The 22,273-nt window shown below is 39.9% G+C and overlaps 1 protein-coding gene and 1 pseudogene across 5 annotated transcripts in view; both read left to right on the top strand.

Moving 5' to 3' along the window:
* The window catches only part of syne1a (spectrin repeat containing, nuclear envelope 1a), a 202,090-nt gene that overhangs the window by 42,650 nt on the left and 137,167 nt on the right, over window positions 1–22,273 (top strand). For 4 of the 5 annotated variants that reach the window (XM_067416807.1, XM_067416806.1, XM_067416808.1 and 1 more), the window contains exons 1-16: window positions 1,805–2,047; window positions 2,136–2,234; window positions 4,446–4,633; window positions 5,536–5,659; window positions 5,806–5,972; window positions 9,473–9,626; window positions 10,742–11,367; window positions 12,350–12,529; window positions 13,556–13,706; window positions 13,788–13,952; window positions 15,304–15,486; window positions 15,571–15,672; window positions 17,580–17,783; window positions 17,988–18,195; window positions 20,057–20,169; window positions 21,436–21,641. In XM_067416807.1, the coding sequence (XP_067272908.1) occupies window positions 1,820–2,047; window positions 2,136–2,234; window positions 4,446–4,633; window positions 5,536–5,659; window positions 5,806–5,972; window positions 9,473–9,626; window positions 10,742–11,367; window positions 12,350–12,529; window positions 13,556–13,706; window positions 13,788–13,952; window positions 15,304–15,486; window positions 15,571–15,672; window positions 17,580–17,783; window positions 17,988–18,195; window positions 20,057–20,169; window positions 21,436–21,641 (3,098 nt within the window). In that variant the 5' untranslated portion in view covers window positions 1,805–1,819. Of the gene's footprint in view, window positions 1–929; window positions 1,071–1,149; window positions 1,311–1,541; window positions 1,693–1,804; window positions 2,048–2,135; window positions 2,235–4,445; window positions 4,634–5,535; window positions 5,660–5,805; window positions 5,973–9,472; window positions 9,627–10,741; window positions 11,368–12,349; window positions 12,530–13,555; window positions 13,707–13,787; window positions 13,953–15,303; window positions 15,487–15,570; window positions 15,673–17,579; window positions 17,784–17,987; window positions 18,196–20,056; window positions 20,170–21,435; window positions 21,642–22,273 lie in introns of those variants that run through there. The other variant, XM_067416809.1, reaches the window with a different exon arrangement.
* Window positions 3,579–3,695, top strand: LOC137042086 (5S ribosomal RNA; annotated as a pseudogene).

The raw sequence follows: 22,273 nt of genomic DNA, 5'->3' as shown, positions 1-22,273 counted from the left end.
TTTGAATCTCTTGTTTTCTTGATTCACCGCGAGTAATGTTTTTACCTCAGAGTCGACGCTATTTTATCAAGAGGCTAACCATAATCAGAGAGAGCTTTCTCCATCATACAATATATGTTCAAATTAAATGCATGTCATTTAGCAAAGGTAAGTCATCCGGTGTTTATTAATATGATATTCTAATATCGATCTAGAGCTCATAATAGCCGCCGAGCTAACACAGAGTAACGTTATAACAACTCTCAACACACTCAAATGTGTGTAGTATGCACACATACACACACACATCCCACACACACAACGAAAAGAGCGGAAGCGGCGACTGCAGCATAAGCAGAATAAAAGCTCAGAGACGGTGTTTGGCGCAGGTCTCTCTCATTAGCATTCGCTCTCAAGGGCTCTCGCGCGTCCTGCTTCATACCACCGTAACGCTAATAAAACTTTAATACATTCACTCATTCATGAACATGATTTCTGCCCGAGTCCGTCGGATTCCTTTCCATCGGCTGTGGAGGTGAAGAGTCAAGACTACAACTCCCATGATCCCATGGTCATTTACGCCGTCATCAAGCCACACTTTGTTTTGAATAAGCGACCTCTAGTGGACAAACTTACAAACTGTGCCTTTAAATTATTCAAATCTTCTACAAGCTAATTCTAGTTCTCCTTGTACCTATCTTTATTGAGTAGAAATGGTCAAAATTGTCAAAATCCTTGGAAAAATAATGGAAAAGTGATGTAGACTTTGAATATTGTTATGGACAGAGGACCTCTTCATAGGTCCATGTTTGTTTTCAGAAATCAATCATTGTGCGCACTTGCATTTTGTGCATAAGTGTAACCCTGTAATGCAACATGAAAAATTGGAAAGAAATGCAATCATTCAAATGACTTGCAGTTGGTAATATGTCATTCTCATTGCTCTTTAGGTCATTGTGAAAGCATGGCAGGAGTTTGATTTGGAGAGGGAGGCCATCTGGCAGTTTGTGTGTCTTGTCAGTCCTGTCCTGCAGAGGGAGCTCATCTTCAGCAACCTGGACACCCTCAAGACTGAAATGAAAAACATTGAAGTGAGAGGACAGACAAAGAAAAATAGTAGTTTCTTGTTGGACTAAGAATAATAATACTCATATATGTGTGTTTGTTTAGGAGCTTCATGAGCAGGGCATCACATTTTCTGTACGAGCCGAGTCCCTGGTGAAGAAGGCAGCGGATATCAAACTTGGTCCTCACAATCAGACTTTACTACAGGATCAGGCCCAGTCCACAAAAGACAGACTGCAGGAGATACAGGCCAGCCTCAGGAAAATGTAAGATAGCTTTAAGTCTATATCTACTGTAGATACAAATCCTGCACAATTCACACTACGCACATTATTTCTTGCAGATGGGTGTGTGTGCAGATACTATCAAAATGAATCCTTTGTGAATTCCTTAATTATGTTCCTTGGGAAAAGAATAGTACAGTATTTCCATAATCTTTTTAAAGGTACTCTTGTTCACAAGGGGTGTTTTTTTCCTGTTTGTCTCTGTTCCAATAGTGTGTCAGATCTGGAGATGATGCACAGATGGTGGCAACGGTTCAGTTGTGAGTCTGAGGCTTTCTTCTCATGGGTCTGTGATAGTAAGAGTGAGCTTGATGCTTTCAGCAGATCCTCTGCCAACCTTGAGGAGCAGATTCACACGGTGGAGGTAAACAGAGATAATGACCTGGATCAGAAGACTGTAACTTAATAAACATAACCAAATTAACCAGACAACATGATAGGTTTCATTTAGCGCTCAGTGAATGATGTCTCCTCATTGTTTTCCCGCTTAGATGTTGACGGAGGGCTTGGAGGAGAAGATTGACATCTTTAGCCGATTGGAGACAGAGTTTCAATCTCTAATTCATTTTGTTGCACCGAATGAGGCAGGGCGAATTAAAGCACGTCTGATGCAGATTGAAAGATACCAGGAGGAGTTTAAGAACTGCGTGGAACAACGAGAGGCTGAACTTCACTCTAGTCTGAGAAATACAAAACAATTTACTCAAGATCTCAATGAGGTAACACTATATCCATGGCTCTCTGTGCTACTCTGGTCTGATATAGTCATGTTGAGTGTGTGCTATTCAATGTGTTCATGCATCGTAGGTGGAAGGTTTGCTGAATGGACTACAGGAAAAACTAAACATACCGGTTACTTCCTGCACATCCGCATCAAGAACATATAAAACTCTCCATGAACATATGGTTAGTATTGCATGAGTTTTGAACAGGCAACTTAAAGACCTAAATAAATAATTTTCCATACCATATTCTATGTTATCTAGAGCAGGGGTGTAAATTGCCACTAGCCAGTTGGTCTTAGGAGTTTCAACATATACCAGTAAACACTGATTAGGTGAAGTGAATAACTCTGATTGTCTCTTCATCACGGCACCTGTTAGTGGGTAGGATATATTAGGCAGCAAGTAGACGTTTTGTCCTCAAAGTTGATGTGTTAGAATCAGGAAAAATGGGCAAGCGTATGGATTTGAGTGAGTTTGACAAGGGCCAAATTTTGATCTCCAAAACTGCAGCTCTTGTGGGCTGTTCCCGGTCTGCAGTGGTCAGTATCTATCAAAAGTGCTCCAAGGAAGGAACAGTGGAGAACCGACCCCAGGGTCATGGGCGGCCAAGGCTCATTAATGCACGAGGGGAGCGAAGGCTGACCCGTGTGGTCCGATCAAACAGACGAGCTGTTTTAGAAAATGACTGATTGTTTTGCTAGATTAAGACCCTTATTCCTCGGCTGGGATTGTGTTGAGCTCTTTGAAGCTGCATTGAAACTGCAATTTGGACCTTTAACCCGTTGGTTCCTGTTGGTTCTCGTTGAAGTCCACTATGTGGAGAAAAATCCTGGAATGTTATGTTTTCCTCAAAAACCTTAATTTATTTTCAACTGAAGAAAGAAAGACATAAATATCTTGGATGACATTGGAGTGAGTAAATTATCAGGAAACTTTAATTATGAAGTGAACTAATCCTTTAAGGGATTGCATTAGCTGTAGCATGTCTGTTTATTGCCGTCTCCTAGGATACAGCTTCAGTTTTGTTTTTGTGTTTTAGGGTTATTATAATAAGCCATGTGTAAAAATATATTGACTGCTGTTAAATAATCCTTAAGAGAACTGTGGAGTAAGGAAGACCAAGCCAAGATGCAGAACGTAAAAATCAATTTGCAGTCCGGATTAAAGGATAAGCTATTTACACTTGAAAGGCTGCATGGAATAATCCACACATTCAGCCAGAGGTCCATTAGTACAAGATGCCCTATAGGCTTAATGCCGAACATCACATGAACAAACAGGAAACCAGGTCTCATTGCATCTGCTTGTTAGAGAAAGTGTTATATCTGTGGACTTTTAAAAAAATCAGCTAACCTAGCTAGTTCATTTTATTGATGGCGTTTTAAGCAATTGAAATATGTAAATGTTAGTGAGATGAAAAAAAAAACGCATTTACATAGCAATCTCCAAATGCGATGGACATTGGTTATGCTCATCTTTGCTCATGTAACTGTTGTAGGCCGTTAGCTGTGTGTGTTAAGTGTTAACCAGCAGCCATATCACCCTGTAGCCCAAGACTGGTTTCCCACTGAAGCTAAGCAGGGCTGAGCCTGGTCAGTACCTGGATGGGAGACCAACTGGGAAAACCAGGTAGCTGCTGGTAGAGGTGTTAGTGAGGCCAGCAGGCGGTGCTCACCCTGTGGTCTGTGTGGGTCCTAACACCCCAGTATAGTGATGGGGACACTGTACTGACAAAGAGCACCATCCTTCGGATGAGACGTTAAACCGAGGTCCCGACTCTCTGTGGTCGTTAAAAATCCCATGGGATGTCCTTCGATAAAGAGTAGGAGTGTAACCCCGGCATCCTGGCCAAATTTGCCCATTGGCCTCTGTCCATCATGGCCTCCTAATCACCCCCCTCTCCTGATTGGCTTCATCACTCTGTCTCCTCTCCACCATAAGCTGGTGTGTAGTGAGCATTCAAGCACAATATGGCTGCTGTCGCATCATCCAGGTGGATGCTGCACATTGGTGGTGGTTGAGGAGATTCCCCCCTTCAATGTAAAGCGCTTTGAGTGCCTAGAAAAGCACTATATAAATCGAACAAATTATTATTATTAAAATTATTAACCTCCTTCCCCTGATCTCAAGAGGCGCTCTAGCGACTGACACTAATGCCTGTGGTCTTTAGCCCCTTGTTAGAGGGCCCGTCTCCCAAGCTGGTTCGAATCCCATTTGGAGCGGGTTGAGTAGGACTGGTTACATTTGGTGCCGTTGACCCGGACGGGAGTGAGGTTTACATGCACAGATCTAACCTCACTCCCATCCTGGTCAATGGCCCTGATCTCGAGACGCTCTAGCGACTGACGCTAGAGGTTGTGGTCTTTAGTAACATTAATTTCCTTCTTCTCAGGATGTAGTGCAGCGTCTTCAGCAGCTGGGGCCCAGGCTGATGTCTCTGAGTCTGGGCTGGAGGAGGCTGTCTGATGGGGGACGGATGGAGAAAGCTGTGGCTGACCTTCAGCAAGCTCATCAATCATATACCCAGCAAGCCACTGAAAAACAATCAAAACTGGAGAACCTGTTGACTCTGTGGCAAAGGTATGTGTTTGCATATTTATTTATGACATAATGCGTGTTGACTGCAATGAAAGTGATTTTTTTAACTTAAATTAAAGATTGTTAGCCTGGATGCCAGCTGAACTCAGCCCCGCCCACAACATTTGAGCTTGGGCACTTCGGTCTGGACTTGATCCATAGAGGAGTAATTATGCACAAACAGAATCTGTTCGGACTAATGAAATTGTCAGGGCGGGCTTTAGACGATGATGGACAGATGATAAACAGTAGCGTAATCATCCACGTCATCAAGTGCACTTGGATTGAATTTGTTCAAATCCTAAACTTGTTCGTATATGCATTCACCTTCACTTTTTCTCTCTGAAATGATGATCATGTTGGTAAGTACTCTGTGTATCCTTAAAAAATTTTTTTTACAACACAGACAAAGACGGAATTTATTACAGCATGCGTGCAGACAGGGTTGCCAAGTTTTTACAACAAAACCCGCTAACTAATATCCCAAAACAATAGGTTCTCTGTGGGGTTCTCTGGGAAAAAAATGCCGTTTGGGGGGGTAATTGTGTGTTATTTTGACAAGGTTGCCTGCTAAAATTTGCATTCTTGGGTCTATATCACATAATTGTGGTCACTTCAACCCGCAGACATGAAAAATAACCTGCGGAAAAAAACACAGACTTGGCAACACTGTGCAGTTGAGCTCTGTTGACATTTGACAACTAACGTAATGCGTCGCTTCATTGCTCTGATTGGTTGTAGGTCTATCAAATTGAGGTCTTTCCTGGTTCGGTTGAAACACACCCCATAATCACAGCCCAATGGAGCAGTATCAGACTCATATTCTGACTAGAATTGAGTATGACCACGTCAGGCTAAAAGATTGTCATATTAAAAACCAATGTTTTGACTGTCTGCTTTTATAGATGTGAGAGAGATCTCTCACTTCTGCAGTCCTGGTTGAACAGGTGTGAAACTCTATGCAGTTCAGATTCTCCCTACCTGACCACAGACAACGTGAAGCTTCAGAGCCAGCTTCAGATGCTGCAGGTGAGTGCCAAGTCTGAAAGGCATTTTCTACATCCTTGGCTCTTTATGTTTAATGCTTATTGTTTGAATTACCATCACTTATTTAAAACTCTCAAAATCAATTTGGGACACTTTGAACCAATGGCATATTTTTTATGATGTGCCAGGACATGCAGTCAGAAGTTCCCTCTCAGGAGTCTTTGTTGGAAAGTTTGGAGACCCGAGCAGAGTCTCTGTACTCCTCAGCCTCAGAGGAAAGGACTGCAGAGATGCGAGATCTTCACTGTAGCCTGGAAGAGAGGTGGTGTTCTCTCAGTACTAATATACCACTCAGGTAATTATTTATATTGTAATGGAAAAAAAATGAACTCTGTTGCTTTTCTGAATAAGAGACAAACCTTTGCCACTTGTCTTTATAAAGATTTATTTTCTAGCAAGAAAAGAGTCACAGTCATACAGCCATCCTGAATGTCATAACAGAAGTCACAGTCTCTTATACCCACATTGTCAAAACAATCCCTCTCAGTAGTTTTCCACACATGGTAAGAGTGTTAAACATAGCACACAAATGGCTCATGTCTGAATTCAAACACACTCTACATAATTAATCTTCATCAGTAAGTATAAAGTGTGTGCATAATTATTATGCAAGTTGATATTCTGATCATATTTTTTCAGTTCCAAACCACATTAATCATAATAACTACTATTAATTTTGTATTTAATCAATTATAAGTGATATATAATTGTTAAAGAAGGCTGGAAGTGAAAAATGCATTATATTCCAGGTGTGCATAATTATTAAGCAGGTTTTCCTTTACAGGTAAAATGTGCCAAACTAGCACTGAAATGTCCAAAATTATTAAATGCCCATGAGAAGGATACAATACTAATGCAATACTAGAAATTGCTAAATTAAGGCATGACCAATGGACAGCAAAACGCTCATTGGTTCAGCAGGGTCATATAAAAACATGCCAAGAAGAAAGACTCATTAACTGCAAAAAAAAAAGAGAAAAAAAAGAAGGAATTGGGTTGAAGAATTAGGTGTGAATCCATCAGGAACCATTTGGTCTCTAATGCCATATTTTCCAGAATGGAGCTTAGCTGGAGTAGAAGTACAAGGTGTCAGGATCTGAGACTTTGCTAAGATAAAGAATCCGGAAATATGGTCCACACGTAATAAGAATCACAACCTGAAGTGTTATGAAATACATACATGAATATAAGGTTTTCCAAATCCAGCTTTCCTTAACAATTATATATATCACTTATAAATTATTAAATACAAAATTAATAGTAGTTATTAAAGGGGGGGTGAAACACTCAGTTTCAGTCAGTGTCATGTCAATCTTGAGTACCTATAGAGTAGCATTGCATCCTGCAAATCTCCGAAAAGTCTTTATTTTTTTTATAATTATATAAGAAAGATGCGCTGTTCCGAGTCTTTCCGAAAAAAGCTGAGCGGGTGGGGGCGTATCGTGTGAGCGGAGCTAAATAATGACGTGTGCGCGCCGCTGTTGTGTTGAGTGCGTCGTAAAGCTGTGTCATCCCTAACAGCGGGGGGAAACTTTATTCAAAATAAAAATATGGCTTTTAATCAGATACAGCCATACATCTATGATCCGGAATCAGACCCAGAGGCTGAAGTTGAACAGGAGCAGCAGCAAAAAACGACTAGAGCAGGACGTCTCTATGTGGTACAAGTTATACACTAACTATATAATATGCTTAGCGGCTTGTGTTATTTACATATTTATACTTGAATTATATCGTCGTATTTTTGTCTTTGAAGGTGTACATGTGGGAAGTGCAGTTGTGCACGTGTGTGTGTGTTTACGCGTGGTTTGTGTAGACAATTGTAGTAAGCGGACTGGTTTTGCACGGCAGGCTAGTGTTTACATAGAAAGACACGGAATAGTAGCGCATTTGAATGAAGAAGCGCGCTTATTTAGTTCAACATATTTCCCCACTCTTTGTGTATTGTTGTTTGGAGTGCTTTTACAATACACAAACATAAAGTTACACATATAGTGGCCAGCTAAACAAATGTACACGCACTACACATCGCATGCTCCATTGATCAATTAACTATACGTGATCATGTTTGGGCTACTTGATGGGCATAGGCAAAAACACAGACATTTGAAGCAGTCTTACTCACCGTCTGCGGTTCTAACGTTGGGACCTTTATCGTTGGGACTGCTCCATCCTTCAGCATTAGGCGATCGGAAAATCCGGCGTCGAGCTGGGCCTTGTTTATGAAACAGTTTGCACCGAAATGCAGTGAACAGACATAAACCTTTGCGAAACTCAGTTGCTGATCCGGAAGAGCAAATTACATCCACTGTTGCCTTAACGCTGGGTTTTTTGGCAATCTGTACAGGACTGGCTTGGTCTGGTAACCAAAAACGCACTTTTTTGGTGACATTGTTAATTTCTTGAAGTCACATCACCTGTGCAGCGCAGCCTACGAGCCAGTGCTTTAATGGGGGTAGCCTGTTACTTTCGCTCTCTCCCTCTCTCTCTCTCACGCTCTTCCGGTAGAATTGTCCGTAAGGCCCATACAAGGAAATTCCGACTTATTAACGTCAAGTGGACCCATGATCGAAAAAAACTTGCCGAAACTTATGACTAACCGGAAGTAGTATTTTTGACAAAGAAATACTCCCATCAAACGCCCACCTTAACTTTTGAAACTTTGTCCATGTTTAGTATGGGATTCCAAGTCTTTAACAGTGTAAAAAGATCAGTATGCATGAAACAGCATTTCACCCCCCCTTTAAGGGTGCAGTGTGTAAATTTTAGCGGCATCTAGTGGTGAGGTTGCGAATTGCAAACACCCACTGCTCACCCCTCTCTTTCGAAGCACATAGAGAAGCTATGGTGGCCTAAACAGGACAAAGATGTCGTCTGAGACAGAAGAGAGTAGCTAGCGCTCTGTGGAGCAGTTTGTCCATTTAGGCCCACTGTAGAAACATGAGGCAAAATGCCGCCTTCACTGTAAGGAGAATTGCGGTGTGTAGATAGAAACCGCTCATTCTAAGGTAACAAAAACATAACGGTTTATTATGTTAGGTCTTTATACACCACTGAAAACATACATATATGTATGTATATATGTATATAACATGTATATTATTTTGTATTTCTGTCAATAGATCCTCTTAAATATTACACAGTGCACCTTTAAGATGGATGTGGTTTGGAATTGGTAAAATGTGCATGAAATTTTTTTTAATCTGAATATCAACTTGCATAATACTGCACGCACTGTACACATTTAAAATTGTATCACTTTCTCTCCCAGAAAAATAGACAAAAAATATGAATGTCTCAGAATGGGAATGCTTCCCATAGCATCTGCCTCTGACAAGCATTAGCAAGAAGTAAATCATGGTTCACTAAAGTTTTCTTACACTACTGTTAAAATGTTTGGGGATGGTAAGAATTTGTCTCGCAGGTCTAATTGTGTTAATTACAATTTTGTGTGAATTACTGCATATTTTACATTGTTTCATTTGCATTACATTAAAGGCACACGTATACATGCAACTTTTGGCAACTGCATGCAGTTTGTAGCCCAAGTCACTTTTTTCTGTTTGTGTATATGACGAGTCACGAAGGTTCTGAGCTACTCCGCAGTGGTTGTCGTCCTGCTGGGTCTAATAATCAGGATATAAACACTTATTATAGGCGCACTGTAGTGCTTCAGAATAAGACAAAACACGGTTTGGAAGATGAATTCATGATGTACTCCCTCATTTTATAAATTCTGTACATTTTGAACAAAACTTGATGGGTAGGTGTTGACCGTTCATTTTGTATTTTCAGGATTCAGGAACTTCAGTCCCATCTTGCTCAGTTGGAGCAGTTCAGTCAGGTCTTGCTTGATCTGACTCAGTGGACGGAGAACTTCCTCAGGCACATTCAGAGCACCTGCAAAGTCAGCATCACTGATCTCCAGACGGCTGAATCCAAAACCAAGGTACATTATGTCATGCAGTCATCATTCCTTTTATTAAAGTGTCCCTATTATGCTATTTTAAAGGCTCTTAATTTAGTTTTGGAGTCTCCTACAACAGGTTTACATGCATCAAAGGTCAAAAAACACTTTCATTTTCTCATAAAACAATGCACATCACCACAGTGTTCAATGATTCTCAAACGACTCGACGGATGTTTCTCTAAATCCCTCCTTTCTGTGAGATACTCTGCTCTGATTGGCCGGATTACTCAGTCTGATGTGATTGGTCTGCCGGGTACAGCTCATGTTTTAGAAGCTAAATAATAATAATAATTATAATGAATTCATAGAACGCCCAACACACACCAGCTGATTGCTTCATAAACTTCAGCTCCAGAACCTCCATCACAAGGACGACTTGAGCAGGAGTTTCTCAGTGATTCGCTACTCATTTTGAGGTTCATTATGGGATGTTGAGCTGTAATTCCTCACCATCAGCATTAACAAGTGTGTGTCCATCAACAAACCCATGTGTGTATTTCTCATTTATTGGTTCACATGCGGGAACTGATTCAATAACAGCGCATACGTGAGCCCAGGACTGACGTCAATGACTGATGGAAAACAAATCTCACTCCATCCTTTCTCTTTCCTCACAGTAGTAAGAACGACAGACGATCTGCATTAATAGACTCAGTTTGAGGTAATAGTGGCCCACAGCTGATGAGCAGAAGTATTTCAGTAAGACAGTAATAACGCGAGTTAGCCGGAAACTTACACTTGACTCTCGATGTATATACAATATGAAATATATACATTAAGGGTCAAGTTGTTTGTGGGCGTACAGCATACAACACTGGCGGGCATTATGGGGGATGTGTGACCGTCACGTCACGCATTAGGATTCAAAATACAAACAACTAATTTTTGCGGTTCAGAGTCGATTCTTTCTTTTGGGAGACAATAACTTTATTTATTGTGCACTTTCGACTTTACAGCTTTGCGGATCGTTTACATTTACAAACAGCGATATTACACACTGCAGGAAAGGGAAGATTAGAAAAAACATAATAGGGGCACTTTAATGTTGTAATTGAAAATGTATATAATCAACTGGTTTCTCCAATGGTCTAAAGGAGGACAAAACATCCCTTCAGACACAAGGAAAGTTATTGGAGTCCTTACAGCCTCATCTAGATGCCCTCAGCCCATCTATATCCCCAAAAGACCTGCAGCACCTCCAGACCAGGAAGGAGGACTGCCTTCAACACTTTAGTGAAGCACAGAGTTTAATAGAGCATCGAGACGAAGCACTACTCAAATTAAAAGACTTCTATAAGACTTATAATAAAGCCAGAACCTTTCTACAGACATTCCAGGAAGAGGTTGAAGGAAGAGAGAGCTGGGATGACGGCAAAGTCAGGGACATAAATCGGGAACTTGGGGACCTTGCCAAGGAGTTAGCATCTCTGGAGGTGCATGCCATTAGCCTGGATATCATCCTAAACAAGGCACACTTTCATTTACAAGGGGCAGAGGAGGAAAGAACATCCTGCAGAGGGCTGGTGGATGATGTTGCGTTGAGCATGCAGGTGCTTCAGAGGAGCATCGGGACAAAGCAGAGCGAGGCAGAGGCACTGGCGACCATGTGGAGTTCCTTTAGGGGTCGGAAGGAGCTGCTACTCGGGAGTCTGGCAAAGCTGGAGGACAGAGCCAATATCCCATGGCCTACAGAGGCCAGCACACAGGCCTTTCAACAGAGGTACAGGCACTTGAGTTATCTTTACCGTTGCTCTCTTTAGGGCCCTGTCTGATGAGACGTGTTATAAATGTGGTGTGGTTATTAGGGCCCAAGCACTGATGGTGCGTAGATACCTATTGTATCCATTGATGTTCTTATTCTTATTCTTCCACTCTGGAAATCTTTGGCTTTCCATAGAACTGTTTGTGGGAAAGTTATACAATTTTGAGTCTCTAACTCAATCCCTCCAGCACCACCAACTGTCCAAATTTGCACAAACAATGCACAATTTTCCATATCATCCATTTTTGGCATCAACCATTTTGAATTGTCGTAAAATGCTATTTTTTTTACAAACTCATTGGCGTATATTTACAAATCTCTTGAGCACCATGCCCTGACAATACTCAGAAAGTTTCTGGGCTGCAACACCTTGCAAAAGTTATAATGTAATTTCCAAAAATGCTAATAACTTATTTTTTATTATTAAATTAACCTATTGTAATTAAATGATTGTAATTAGCCGATTGCCTTGATAGATTCCTTGGGTTATGCTGAGAACATAGATACCAATTTTGGCATATTTGGCAGAACGTCCTGATTTTCTTTCAAAACCTACTTTTTTCAACTAACACATCAGTTTGGTCACAGCGCCACCTATTGGTCAAAAGTGATAAACCATTAAATTAAATTACTAATGATTGTATTAATTATTTTTTAGGCATTTTGCATAAAATCATCTTAAAATGTCTATAAGTGCTCATTGTTGCAGTTGGTCTGATTCTCCCAGTCATGTTGGCATGACTTATTGTGTTATTTGTGCTTGGCACTGATAATTGCTGCTTGCAGCTATATTTCTGGTACAATAGTACAATAGGACTTGGTATTGAGGTGTTTAGTTGTTTACTTTAGGCTAATGTGTGCTTCTTGTAAGTTTACTGTAATGATGGCAAACCTATATTTTGTGCTAAGCTGTTTTACTAATTTTCTATGTGTTTGTCAGGTTGTGGTTGCTGAAGCAGTTGGAGGAAGAGCTACAGGCCCTACAGCACAGTCAGCTGTGGTTGGGAGAAAAAGGAGAACAACTGGCCCGCAGAGACTCTGAGCTGGCAGGGGAAGCCCAGCGGGACGTAGCGTTGGTCCAGTCCACCTGGGAGAGGATCAGGGGGATTATTGTGGAGGAGTGAGTATATTATTACAGTTTCCAAGTCTTGGTGTATATGGCTAGATGAATGGTTTGTCAAATTGAACTTGATATGGATGACTTATGGGAGGGAGAGGCTGGACTGGGCCAGTGGGTTGATGGATGGATGTTTTGACAGGTTGCGACTGTTGCCATTTTTAAATGCAATTTAAATGTGGTTTATTGTGTGTGTGCTGTTTGATGGATATGTGGGTAAATCTCTAAATACATTACGCTTTGGATTAAAGAAACTGAAGAAAGGGGAGAGTGTGTTAACCCCCCCCCCCAATAATTTCATCCCTTAAAACTAATTCTTCATGCCTTAAAATAGCTTGAATGTAACTCTACATTCTTGCTTCATTTACTATTCACGGATTCATGAATATGCGAATGAGCCCCGCCTCCACTTACTCACTCAGCTCAGAGATCCACTCGCTCAACTTTTACACAAGTTACTGTAGTAAACGCTGCACAAAGGTATCGCTCTTTACAGCGTCAGAAACATAACGGTAATTAATATGATTAGCCTTTAGCTACGTTATCAAACAGCTAATAATGTGTTGCTAATGTTACACAAACCATGTTCCCGTTCACCATCTCAGTCTCAGCATCCTTAGAAACGCTTTGAACATCACAGAACGTCAGTGGAGAAAAGCATATAGTTCATCATAACATCATATAAAATACATAATTCACCGCTATATTGCCCTGCTTCAGTTTGTTACGTCAGAAACAGCAGTGATTTCAAACCATGTTTTTGAGACTATCTTTGGTTCACTGCAGATTTAAGGATAAAATATTCAGCAATGGTGTTGACTTATGAATTTGCACATGGTTTGTCTGAAAGCATATTAAAAACACCACATAGACACACAACATTAAAAAATAGATTTTCTCCACAGGGGCTCTTTAAACTATTGCCATGACTGCAGGGTGTGTTTCCATATTTCTATTGATACTGTTGATGTCACTCACTTTATGCCTAAAATAAATGAGACTTGGCTGCTCGTGTTTGTCCTCATACAGCCATGACCTTTGTGCAAACCTGCTGGAGCTCTGTAGGGAATACCAGACCCTGAGAACCAGGATCAGCTCGGTCGTAGAGAGAGCTCATGCCATCACCGTGGCCCAGTCCGACCCACACAACCCAGAGGACATCCGTAGAGCTCTGTCACGGGTTAGTGCCTCACCTTTTAAACACCAGATTACAATTGTGATAACAAGCACACAGGTCATTTTGTTATCTCTGTTTGCACAGCTGGAAGCGGTGCGGCCGGAGCTGGCGACCACCAAGGAAGACCTGAATAAGCTCATTGGTTCAGGTAAACGCCTCACCGGTGTGTTAAAGAAGCTTCCAGATGAAAGCATTCAGAGTGAAAATGTCACAACGGAGATGGATGCCATTGTTGATCAGTGGCTGGATGTGAGTGGATTTAATGCTCTTGATTAGATGTCATAGACGTCATTTATTTGGCATGTTCGGTTTAGTCCCAAGCACTTTATGAAATAACTTGAGCAGGGATTTATCTATCCGGAGGAAGATTTTTCTTATTGTCAAGCTCATTTGTGTACTTAAGAAACTTAATTACTAGGGCTGTAACGATATGCGATATGAAATCGAAATCGCAATACGCAGGTCCACGAACCTGTATCGCGATGTGAGGAGGCAGAATCGCGACACACCCCTTCCCAGAATTATCCTTCCTGTCCAGGTCCAACTTTTAAGTCAGCAGTATGGCAACATTTCAGCTACCCGGTGGAGAACAAGGATTGCAATCGTGTAGTTGACAAGACCCACACAATTTGCCATAAGTGTTTCAAGAAGCTTCCCCAACCGGCTGGCAACGTGGTGTGAGCGTGGCGTTTCTGTTGCGTGTCATCCGCGGGGCGTTTTCTCTTTCTTTGCACACCAGAAGCGTGTCTGACGCGGCGCTTCTGTTGGTATTGATGTACAGGAGGCCCTATACTTCATGTTAAATATATATTGCCTATTGGTACCGCAAAGAAAATGTCGGCAGTAGCCTATTGACCATACAGATATATGGTATTGACGGCAAAATAGGTTACAGAATACTGTACAGAATAAAACTGTTTTGTCCCCCCCATATCGAGGTTTGTATCGTACCGTGGGTCAAAAATCGTGATACGAACCGAATCGTGGGTTTGGTGTATCGTTACAGCCCTATTAATTACTAGTCATTAAGAATGATTGCTCCTACAAATGACTACGTAACAAGTTATTGAAAATGTTTTCTCAGCTTTTTGTTCAAAATGTTTATTTATGAAACCCATATGCAAATGTTGATAAAAAATGAAGCTAGAATGAAATGTTTTTTGTTTGTTTTTTTAAAGAAGAGGGTCAGCTCTTTATTTTGATATATTGCATGCTCAGATAATCATTAAACAAAATATTCTATGAGCTATTCAATTTTTGAGAAAATTGTCAAAAACCCTTGCGGTGGTTGGCAAGTTTTTTTTAAAACACTGGCGGGGAAAGAGTTTGAAGAGTAAAGTTCATAAACCTCAAACCAATTAAACAATTCAGATTACTTCAAATGTGTCAGTTTTGTGAACTCAAAAGAAAAAGAAAGTTGTAAATAATCATAAATGTTCATTTGAATGAAAATTTAAATTTACTCTACTTAAACCAATTCATTATTTTGAGCATTAGGGTTTACAGTGTATCGTCAGAGATGCGTCTGCTCTTTCAACTGTAGGCGTCTTATTATTTACACCTCATGATGCACTTATGGCCAGTGTTCACTATTGTGCAGATCTCTGAGAGGATGGATGCACACATCAGTCTGCACACTCGCTCTCTTGAGCTGTGGAATAACATTAATAAAACGGCCAATGACATTGAGTGTTGGAGTGCCGTCTCTGTCTGTGAGCTCAGTGAGGGAGCTGCCAGTCTCCTCTCCACTCATGACATGGAGGAGCGTCTGACTGAGTTCAAGGTGAGATCTGTTTAGCCAGGCCAAAGCTAACATACCATGATAAAATACCAAAACATGCAACTCCCTTCATTTCTGTTTGTACAGCTGGAGTTGGACAATAAGGAGGATGAACTGAAAACCTTGCAAGAGAAGGTGACGGAGCTACAGGAACTGTTGAAAACCCAGCACACACACACCGAACTGCAGGTAATCAGTGTTGGGGAAAGTTACTTTTGAAAAGTAATGCATTACAATATTGTCCCGTTACTCCCTTAAAAAGTAACGGTAACACTTTATTTTACAGTGTCCTTGTTACACGTTACATGTACTTACCTTAGTAAAAACAGTAAATTATGCATAATTACATGCAATTAGCCCTCAACCAAACCCTAATCCTACCCTAACCCTATAGTAAGTACATGCAGTTAATTCATATTACTCAGTACTTATATAATTACACTGTAACAATGACACCTTAAAATAAAGTGTAACCAAAGTAACTAATTGTGTTACTCAAATACTTTTTAAGAAAAGTAATGTTACGTTACTTTTGCATTACTTTTTGCACCTGGGCTGGGCTTGTTTTTTGTGTTTTTTTTAATTATTTTTTTATTTATTTTTTATAACAAAGAAGTTATATTTTGGGGCAAATGTAAAGACCCTTTCACACCAAAATTGAAATAATAAGCCTCGAGCTAAAGGGAATGCAAATTCACGCATCAAGTACAACAGTCAAATAACGAAAAGTTTATATCTCCGCAATGCTTTAGTGTATTCTGACCAAACTTTGTGTGTGTTATGACAACCATGATCTGAGGCGACGTGTACAGTTTTGGCACAATGCCACTTAGTGGTCAGAAAATTTGAAAAATGCTATTTTTGCTTATAAAACAGTTTTGAACTAGCCTAGAAATCTAGACGCACCCTAGCGGCAGCAAATTTAATCTGCCCGCAAGTGTCGTCTAGGAACTCTCAATACCCTTCTGAGCTGTGTTCCTCACAATCTGGACGGCCCAATCACATCGTGTATAGAGTCGGCGGGCGGGGCCATAATGACGACGGCCGAGTTGCGTTTGCGTGCTTCTAGTAAACACAGAAACTGGCGAACGGCGGTCTTTCGAATCAGCTTTGACTGCGATTCTGGAAGACTTGGAGTTAAGCTTTTCTCTGAGAAAAGAACGGCATTGAAGTCATTCTTAAAAAGGGAAGATGTGTTCGTAGTTTAGCCGACCGGATACGGCGAATGTTTAATCTGTCAGCGAGCTCCGCTTCACCTTCGTTGCTCTGGTTGGTGTAGCGCTATCCTATCGCGTGCAGAGGGAGTTTGAAAGACAACCGTTTATCCGCCCCTCGGATTGAGCTGTCAATGGGGGTCTGGCTTGTCTGGCTAGTTCTGAACAGTTTGCTTAAAAATGTAGAAACTTTAGATTTGTTCCAGCATGCCTAGTCTAATAGTACCCAATTTTCCCATATCACCCATTTTGGGCGTGTGCCATTTTAAGGGTGCAGCTCAAACAAACCTTTCAGCTGTGCTGCTATTCTGGATAACGGAAAAATAGGATGCTGGAGAAAAAAAGTTAAACACTCACTTCACCAATAAAAACATTGGTCACCAGGTACATTGGTCAATAAAGTGAGATTAAATGCATACAAATTTTATTTAACATATTTAATTATCAGAGGTTTTCATACTATTCGGATATTGCATTTTCATGCATTCATGTTCATTTTGAGGATGTTTCATTTTTTTGTGCAAGTGAGATGAGTAAATGCATGCTTACATCTAGTCTAGAACCACAATAACCATCATGTTCACACACAACGCTTCTGCACTTACGATTTTTCTCAACATTGGGACGAGAGCTGTCAGTCAATAAATGGCAAAACAAAGTAACTTGCGCTACTTATTTGAAAAAGTAACTCAGATATTTTGTTTTTAAAAGTAATGCGTTACTTACTAGTTACTTGAAAAAGTAATCTGATTATGTTACTCAAGTTATTGGTATTGCGTTACCCCAACACTGCAGGTAATCATGTGACAGTTTGTTGTGATCATCAAATATGTAAAGAGAATAAAAACTGGTAAATCAAGAATTTATCTTTGGCTTTTTGAGGTGATGGCTGCAGATCTGAGAAAGCAGATTTCCCACGCTTCAGAGGTGTACGAACACACCAGAGGCATGTTTAAAGACTTCAACTCTCAGAGGCAGCAGCTACAAGACCTAATTTCCCAGATTTCAGAACAGCTGAAGAACTCTGAGGACTCGCTGTCAGAGTTTTCAACATCGTCTAACCCAGAGAATTTTGTTAAGATCAAGGTCAGTGAATGGACTGAATATGACTTAAATATAGAGTTAGGATTCTGCAAAGTAGGCTAAACATGTAGTTTAATCATGTGATGAAATTCCTGGATGGAAATGTATCACTCGGTTCATTTCACATTGGGGAATTGTTTTTATTTATCACCATTTAACAGTCAATAAAAAACAAAATACCCTGTGTATTCCCCTCTGGTCTTTTAGGAGGTTGAGAAGTCACAGAGACAGTTGGAGGTGAGTTTGGACGTTGCCAGTGAGTCTCTCAGGGCACTGTGTAGAGCGTACCCAACTCAGCACCTGACCCTTTTGGGTAATGCTGTCTCTGACCTGGTCAAGAGGAATGAGGAAGTGACACAACGCCGCAGCCAGATCCTGGGGTCACTTCAGGATGCTCTACTGCTGCGCTTCAATGGTGAGGGAATTTAATTACATCAATTATATATGGATGGATGGATGGATGGATGGACGGATGGATGGATGGATGGACGGATGGATGGATGGATGGACGGACGGACGGACGGACGGACGGACGGACGGACGGACGGACGGACGGACGGACAGACAGACAATCATTTATTAATTCTTTAGAAAATAAAAATTATTGCAGTGCTCTCAAACAATTAATCGCATACAAAATAAAAGTTTGTTTCCATCATTTGTGTACTGTGTAAAATATATACAAATACTGTGTAATTACTTTGTATATTTAAATACACACATACATGTATATATTTAAGAAATATTTGCATATATATATATACACTGTATTTCAAAAGTTTGAGGTTAGTAAGATTTATTTAATATTTTTTTGAAAGAAGTCTCATATGCTCACCAAGGCTGCATCTATTTGATCAAAAACATGGTAAATGAACATGTTAGTGTTATCTTAAACATACACTATTCAGTTTTTGCAATATCTATTTTAATGCATTCAAAATATTTAACACAATTACGCAACATCCATTTTTCCCGTCATCCATTGGCTAGCTCTTCATTATATGATCATGCTCTCATTCTGTTTGATAACTTTATTCAAACTGTATATTTCTCCTCAAAATCTTAAAGCATTGTTTACAGGGTAACGTGTTAAAAACATCATAAACAATATTTTTTTGTGTAGTTTGACAGGGCAAGTAAAACTCTGAACCGGTCTGATGGGGCCAATAGAAAAAATCCTTAGCGTTGAGCCGCGATTTATTAAAGGTCACAGGGAAATGTGAGATTTATTAAAATGGGTTTATGTGAAAATTGTTTTAAGTTAACTTAAATTAAAAATTGTTATATTATTTCAAGTCTAAAAAATGTTTAAAAATACCTTTCAATTGCACTGTAATGCTGAATGCCTATAAATAATGGCTAAAATTGAGAAATTAGAAAAAAATCATAGAGACATCAGTTGACATCATTGGTATTGGTGATGCCTTCTTTCATAAAATTAATTATTTTATTTCATTAAACAATTATTTAACCAATTTTTTAAAATATTACAACATTAATTTGGAGATTAAATGTTGAATTATTACAATATAAAAATATATTTAAAACAATGAATCTTGATTAATTACAGAAAATGTGCGATTTAATTATCGATCGACATTTGAATATATTTTAAAGTGCAATTTATTCCTGTGACTAAAGCTAAATGTTCAGCATCATTACTCTAGTACTTTACCCTTCAGAAATCATCTGATATGACGGTTTGCTGCTCAAGAAACATTTATTTATTATTATCAGTGTTATGTCAGTGTTAACATTTTTTTTTATTTTTGTGGAATTCAGGTTTCGTTAATGAATAGAAAATATTTAAATATATATATTTTTGAACAATATAAAAGTCACTTTTATGTGTCCTTGCTCAATAAAACTATTAATTTCTTTCTTTTAAAAAAAATATTGACCTCTGACTTTTGAACAGAAGTGTAGGTGTCAGTTATGATGAGCAAAACTAAGACTATAGATTGGATTTTAAAGCCACTTAGCATTCAAGTGTCTCATGAATAGTTGATAATAGATATTTTATTTATTTATGGTTGTTTAAAGTGATTGTGCACGGCACTCCCTTAAAGCATGACGGCCACACACCTGTGCCTCAGATGCTGCCTCTCCCACTGACATTATGACAGATCCCGGTGGAATCGGTCGAGGCTGGTTACTAAGACAACAGCGCGCTGTTCCATACACACCTACACAGTCCATCTGGCCGCATGCAGCAGCAGCTCACATGCATTTCTTCATATGGACTGTCTTTCTCTTTCTCTCTCTCCTTCTACTAGAGAAAGCACATGCTTTTCACTGTTGGCTCTCTGAGTTGAGGGCTGGAATTGAGGAGTGCTTTGAGCAAACAGGAGATGCTGTCGCCATTTCATCCCAGCAACAAAAACTCAAGGTAGCGCCATGCAACAAATGACTCAGCCATGTAATGAAACATTGCCACGAGCAAAGCAATACGGCTACTACAAATCAGAAGGGATGCAACAATACAGTTAGTCCACGGTTCAATACATACCTCAGTTTTTAACTTTGGTTTTCGGTTCGGTTCGTTTTTTTGCTATTCTATTCTTAGGCAACAGGAACAGAAAGAGGTTAAGGAGAAAATGTTTTTTTTGCAATACTCTTTCATTATTTTACTTAAAAGACTTGAAAACCCTTAGTTAAACTTAAAACTTTAATTAAATAAAACACATTCCCAGTGTATTGTATAATATAAAATAAATATATATAAAGATTTACAGTGGCAGCTCAGATGTACAGCAGCATTTAAGTATGAAATTGAATGAATGTAGGCTAAAATGAAAACTACATAGTCTTCAATATACATTGATTAAAAGCTAGTGTATTTAAAGTTTTTTTTAATTCATTTTCTTTGTCTTTTGTTGTTTTATTAACATAATTTTAGAGGTGAACTGTCCCTTTAAGGACAAGTGTTCACTGGCTGCGCTGCTGTCAATTAAAGACCTGCTCGCATCTCATACAGACACACGATTTTACCTTTATTTAGACATAACCGACTGTGTTTATATGTTAACCTTGTGTGTATTTGACAGTATTAGCGCAGTAATACTACTTAGTCCAGTAATCACATGTGTTTGACAGGCTTTTAGTGAGCGCACTCAGTGCATTTAAAACGCAAATTAAATGTTTAACCGGCAAGGCTTTAAAACGCATGCAAATAATGAACTTTGGTGATTGTGAATAACTATAGTGCTCCGTGAGTATAACTCTCTGACACCAGCATTTCACGCGTGGCTAAACACCCCCTAACTTTAGTGGATGGAAATGTGCTCGTATCAGCGCGTAGACTCACAGGCTCACTCAAACAGAGCCAAAATAAACTGAGAGAAATATTTAAAACGGAGAGAAATATAAATAATTAATTAAATGCAAAACCGATTCACGAACCGATTCCCGAATTCACGAATGGCGTATTGAACCATAAATGCCGTACTGAACGGTTCAATATTATATTGAGAATTGTGGCGTCCCTACTAATCAGCCATAAAAAACAATAAAGAAGCCTTTCAGACCTCCATCTAATAGGGGATAATCTGGATTTGAAATTTGGGAATGGGATTAAGAGCCATTTAGCATTACTAATAGCAATGGTTCATTCTGTCCCTCGTGTAACACGATTAATTTATCCCCTCATTATTAGACTGCGGTGGAGGAAGGCATGGAGGGAGAGGAGCGCTTGGCCCAGGTGTGTGAGGATGGAGAGAGACTCCTGTTGCATCTCACTAGCGGTGGGACGGGAGGAGTACAGGAGCTACTGGACTCTTGTCGGTATGCTTTGGATACATTTGTTATGGAGTGCAGGCAGCGCATACGCTCCCTGGAAGAAAGTGCCACCCTGTTAAATGGGTAAGTATCGCTTTTGAGTCTGCGATCTAAGCTCAGGCACTAATGAAACTTCATTCATAATAACTTGATCATTCACACAATGGCCAGACAATGGCAAAAAAACAGCATATCCAACAGGATGGAGCCTCAGGAGGGACAAAAATTGTTGCGTTCACATGTACTGTTGCTCAGCGTAATTGTCACAAAGAAGTATTTCTGGTTTCTTTATGAATTGTGTTGGGTTCAAGTTTGGTGAACTTTAATACACACATTTGCAGCACCGACCAATAGCAAGCCTCTGCTTTCGACAGTCCCCTCTGTGTGGGCAGAGATTTCTAAATTGGCAGTTTTTGAGGACTTCTCATTTGTGGACTCGTCCGGTCATTTGCCGTCCAGTGACCAAAGCTGTGGAGCGCACTTCCAGCACGTCCACGAAGCATCAATGTGTTGAGTGTTTTTAAATCGCAGTTGAAAACAGATTCATTCATACAAGCTTTTAACATGTAGCCTCGGATTTGACTGCTATTTTATGTACATTATAATATATTGTACATAATATTGTCTATAGCTGTTTTTACTGGAAAGTGCCTTGTGCTCCTTTTGGTTGTTGTAAGGCGCTATCCGCTTGTTAAGTCATGACGTAAAGGAACGCC

Source organism: Pseudorasbora parva, chromosome 15, assembly GCF_024679245.1.
Source record: "Pseudorasbora parva isolate DD20220531a chromosome 15, ASM2467924v1, whole genome shotgun sequence".
Lineage (NCBI taxonomy): Eukaryota > Metazoa > Chordata > Actinopteri > Cypriniformes > Gobionidae > Pseudorasbora > Pseudorasbora parva.
The sequence above is the reverse complement of the archived record's forward strand: the minus strand, read 5'-3'. Positions and strand labels throughout refer to the sequence as shown.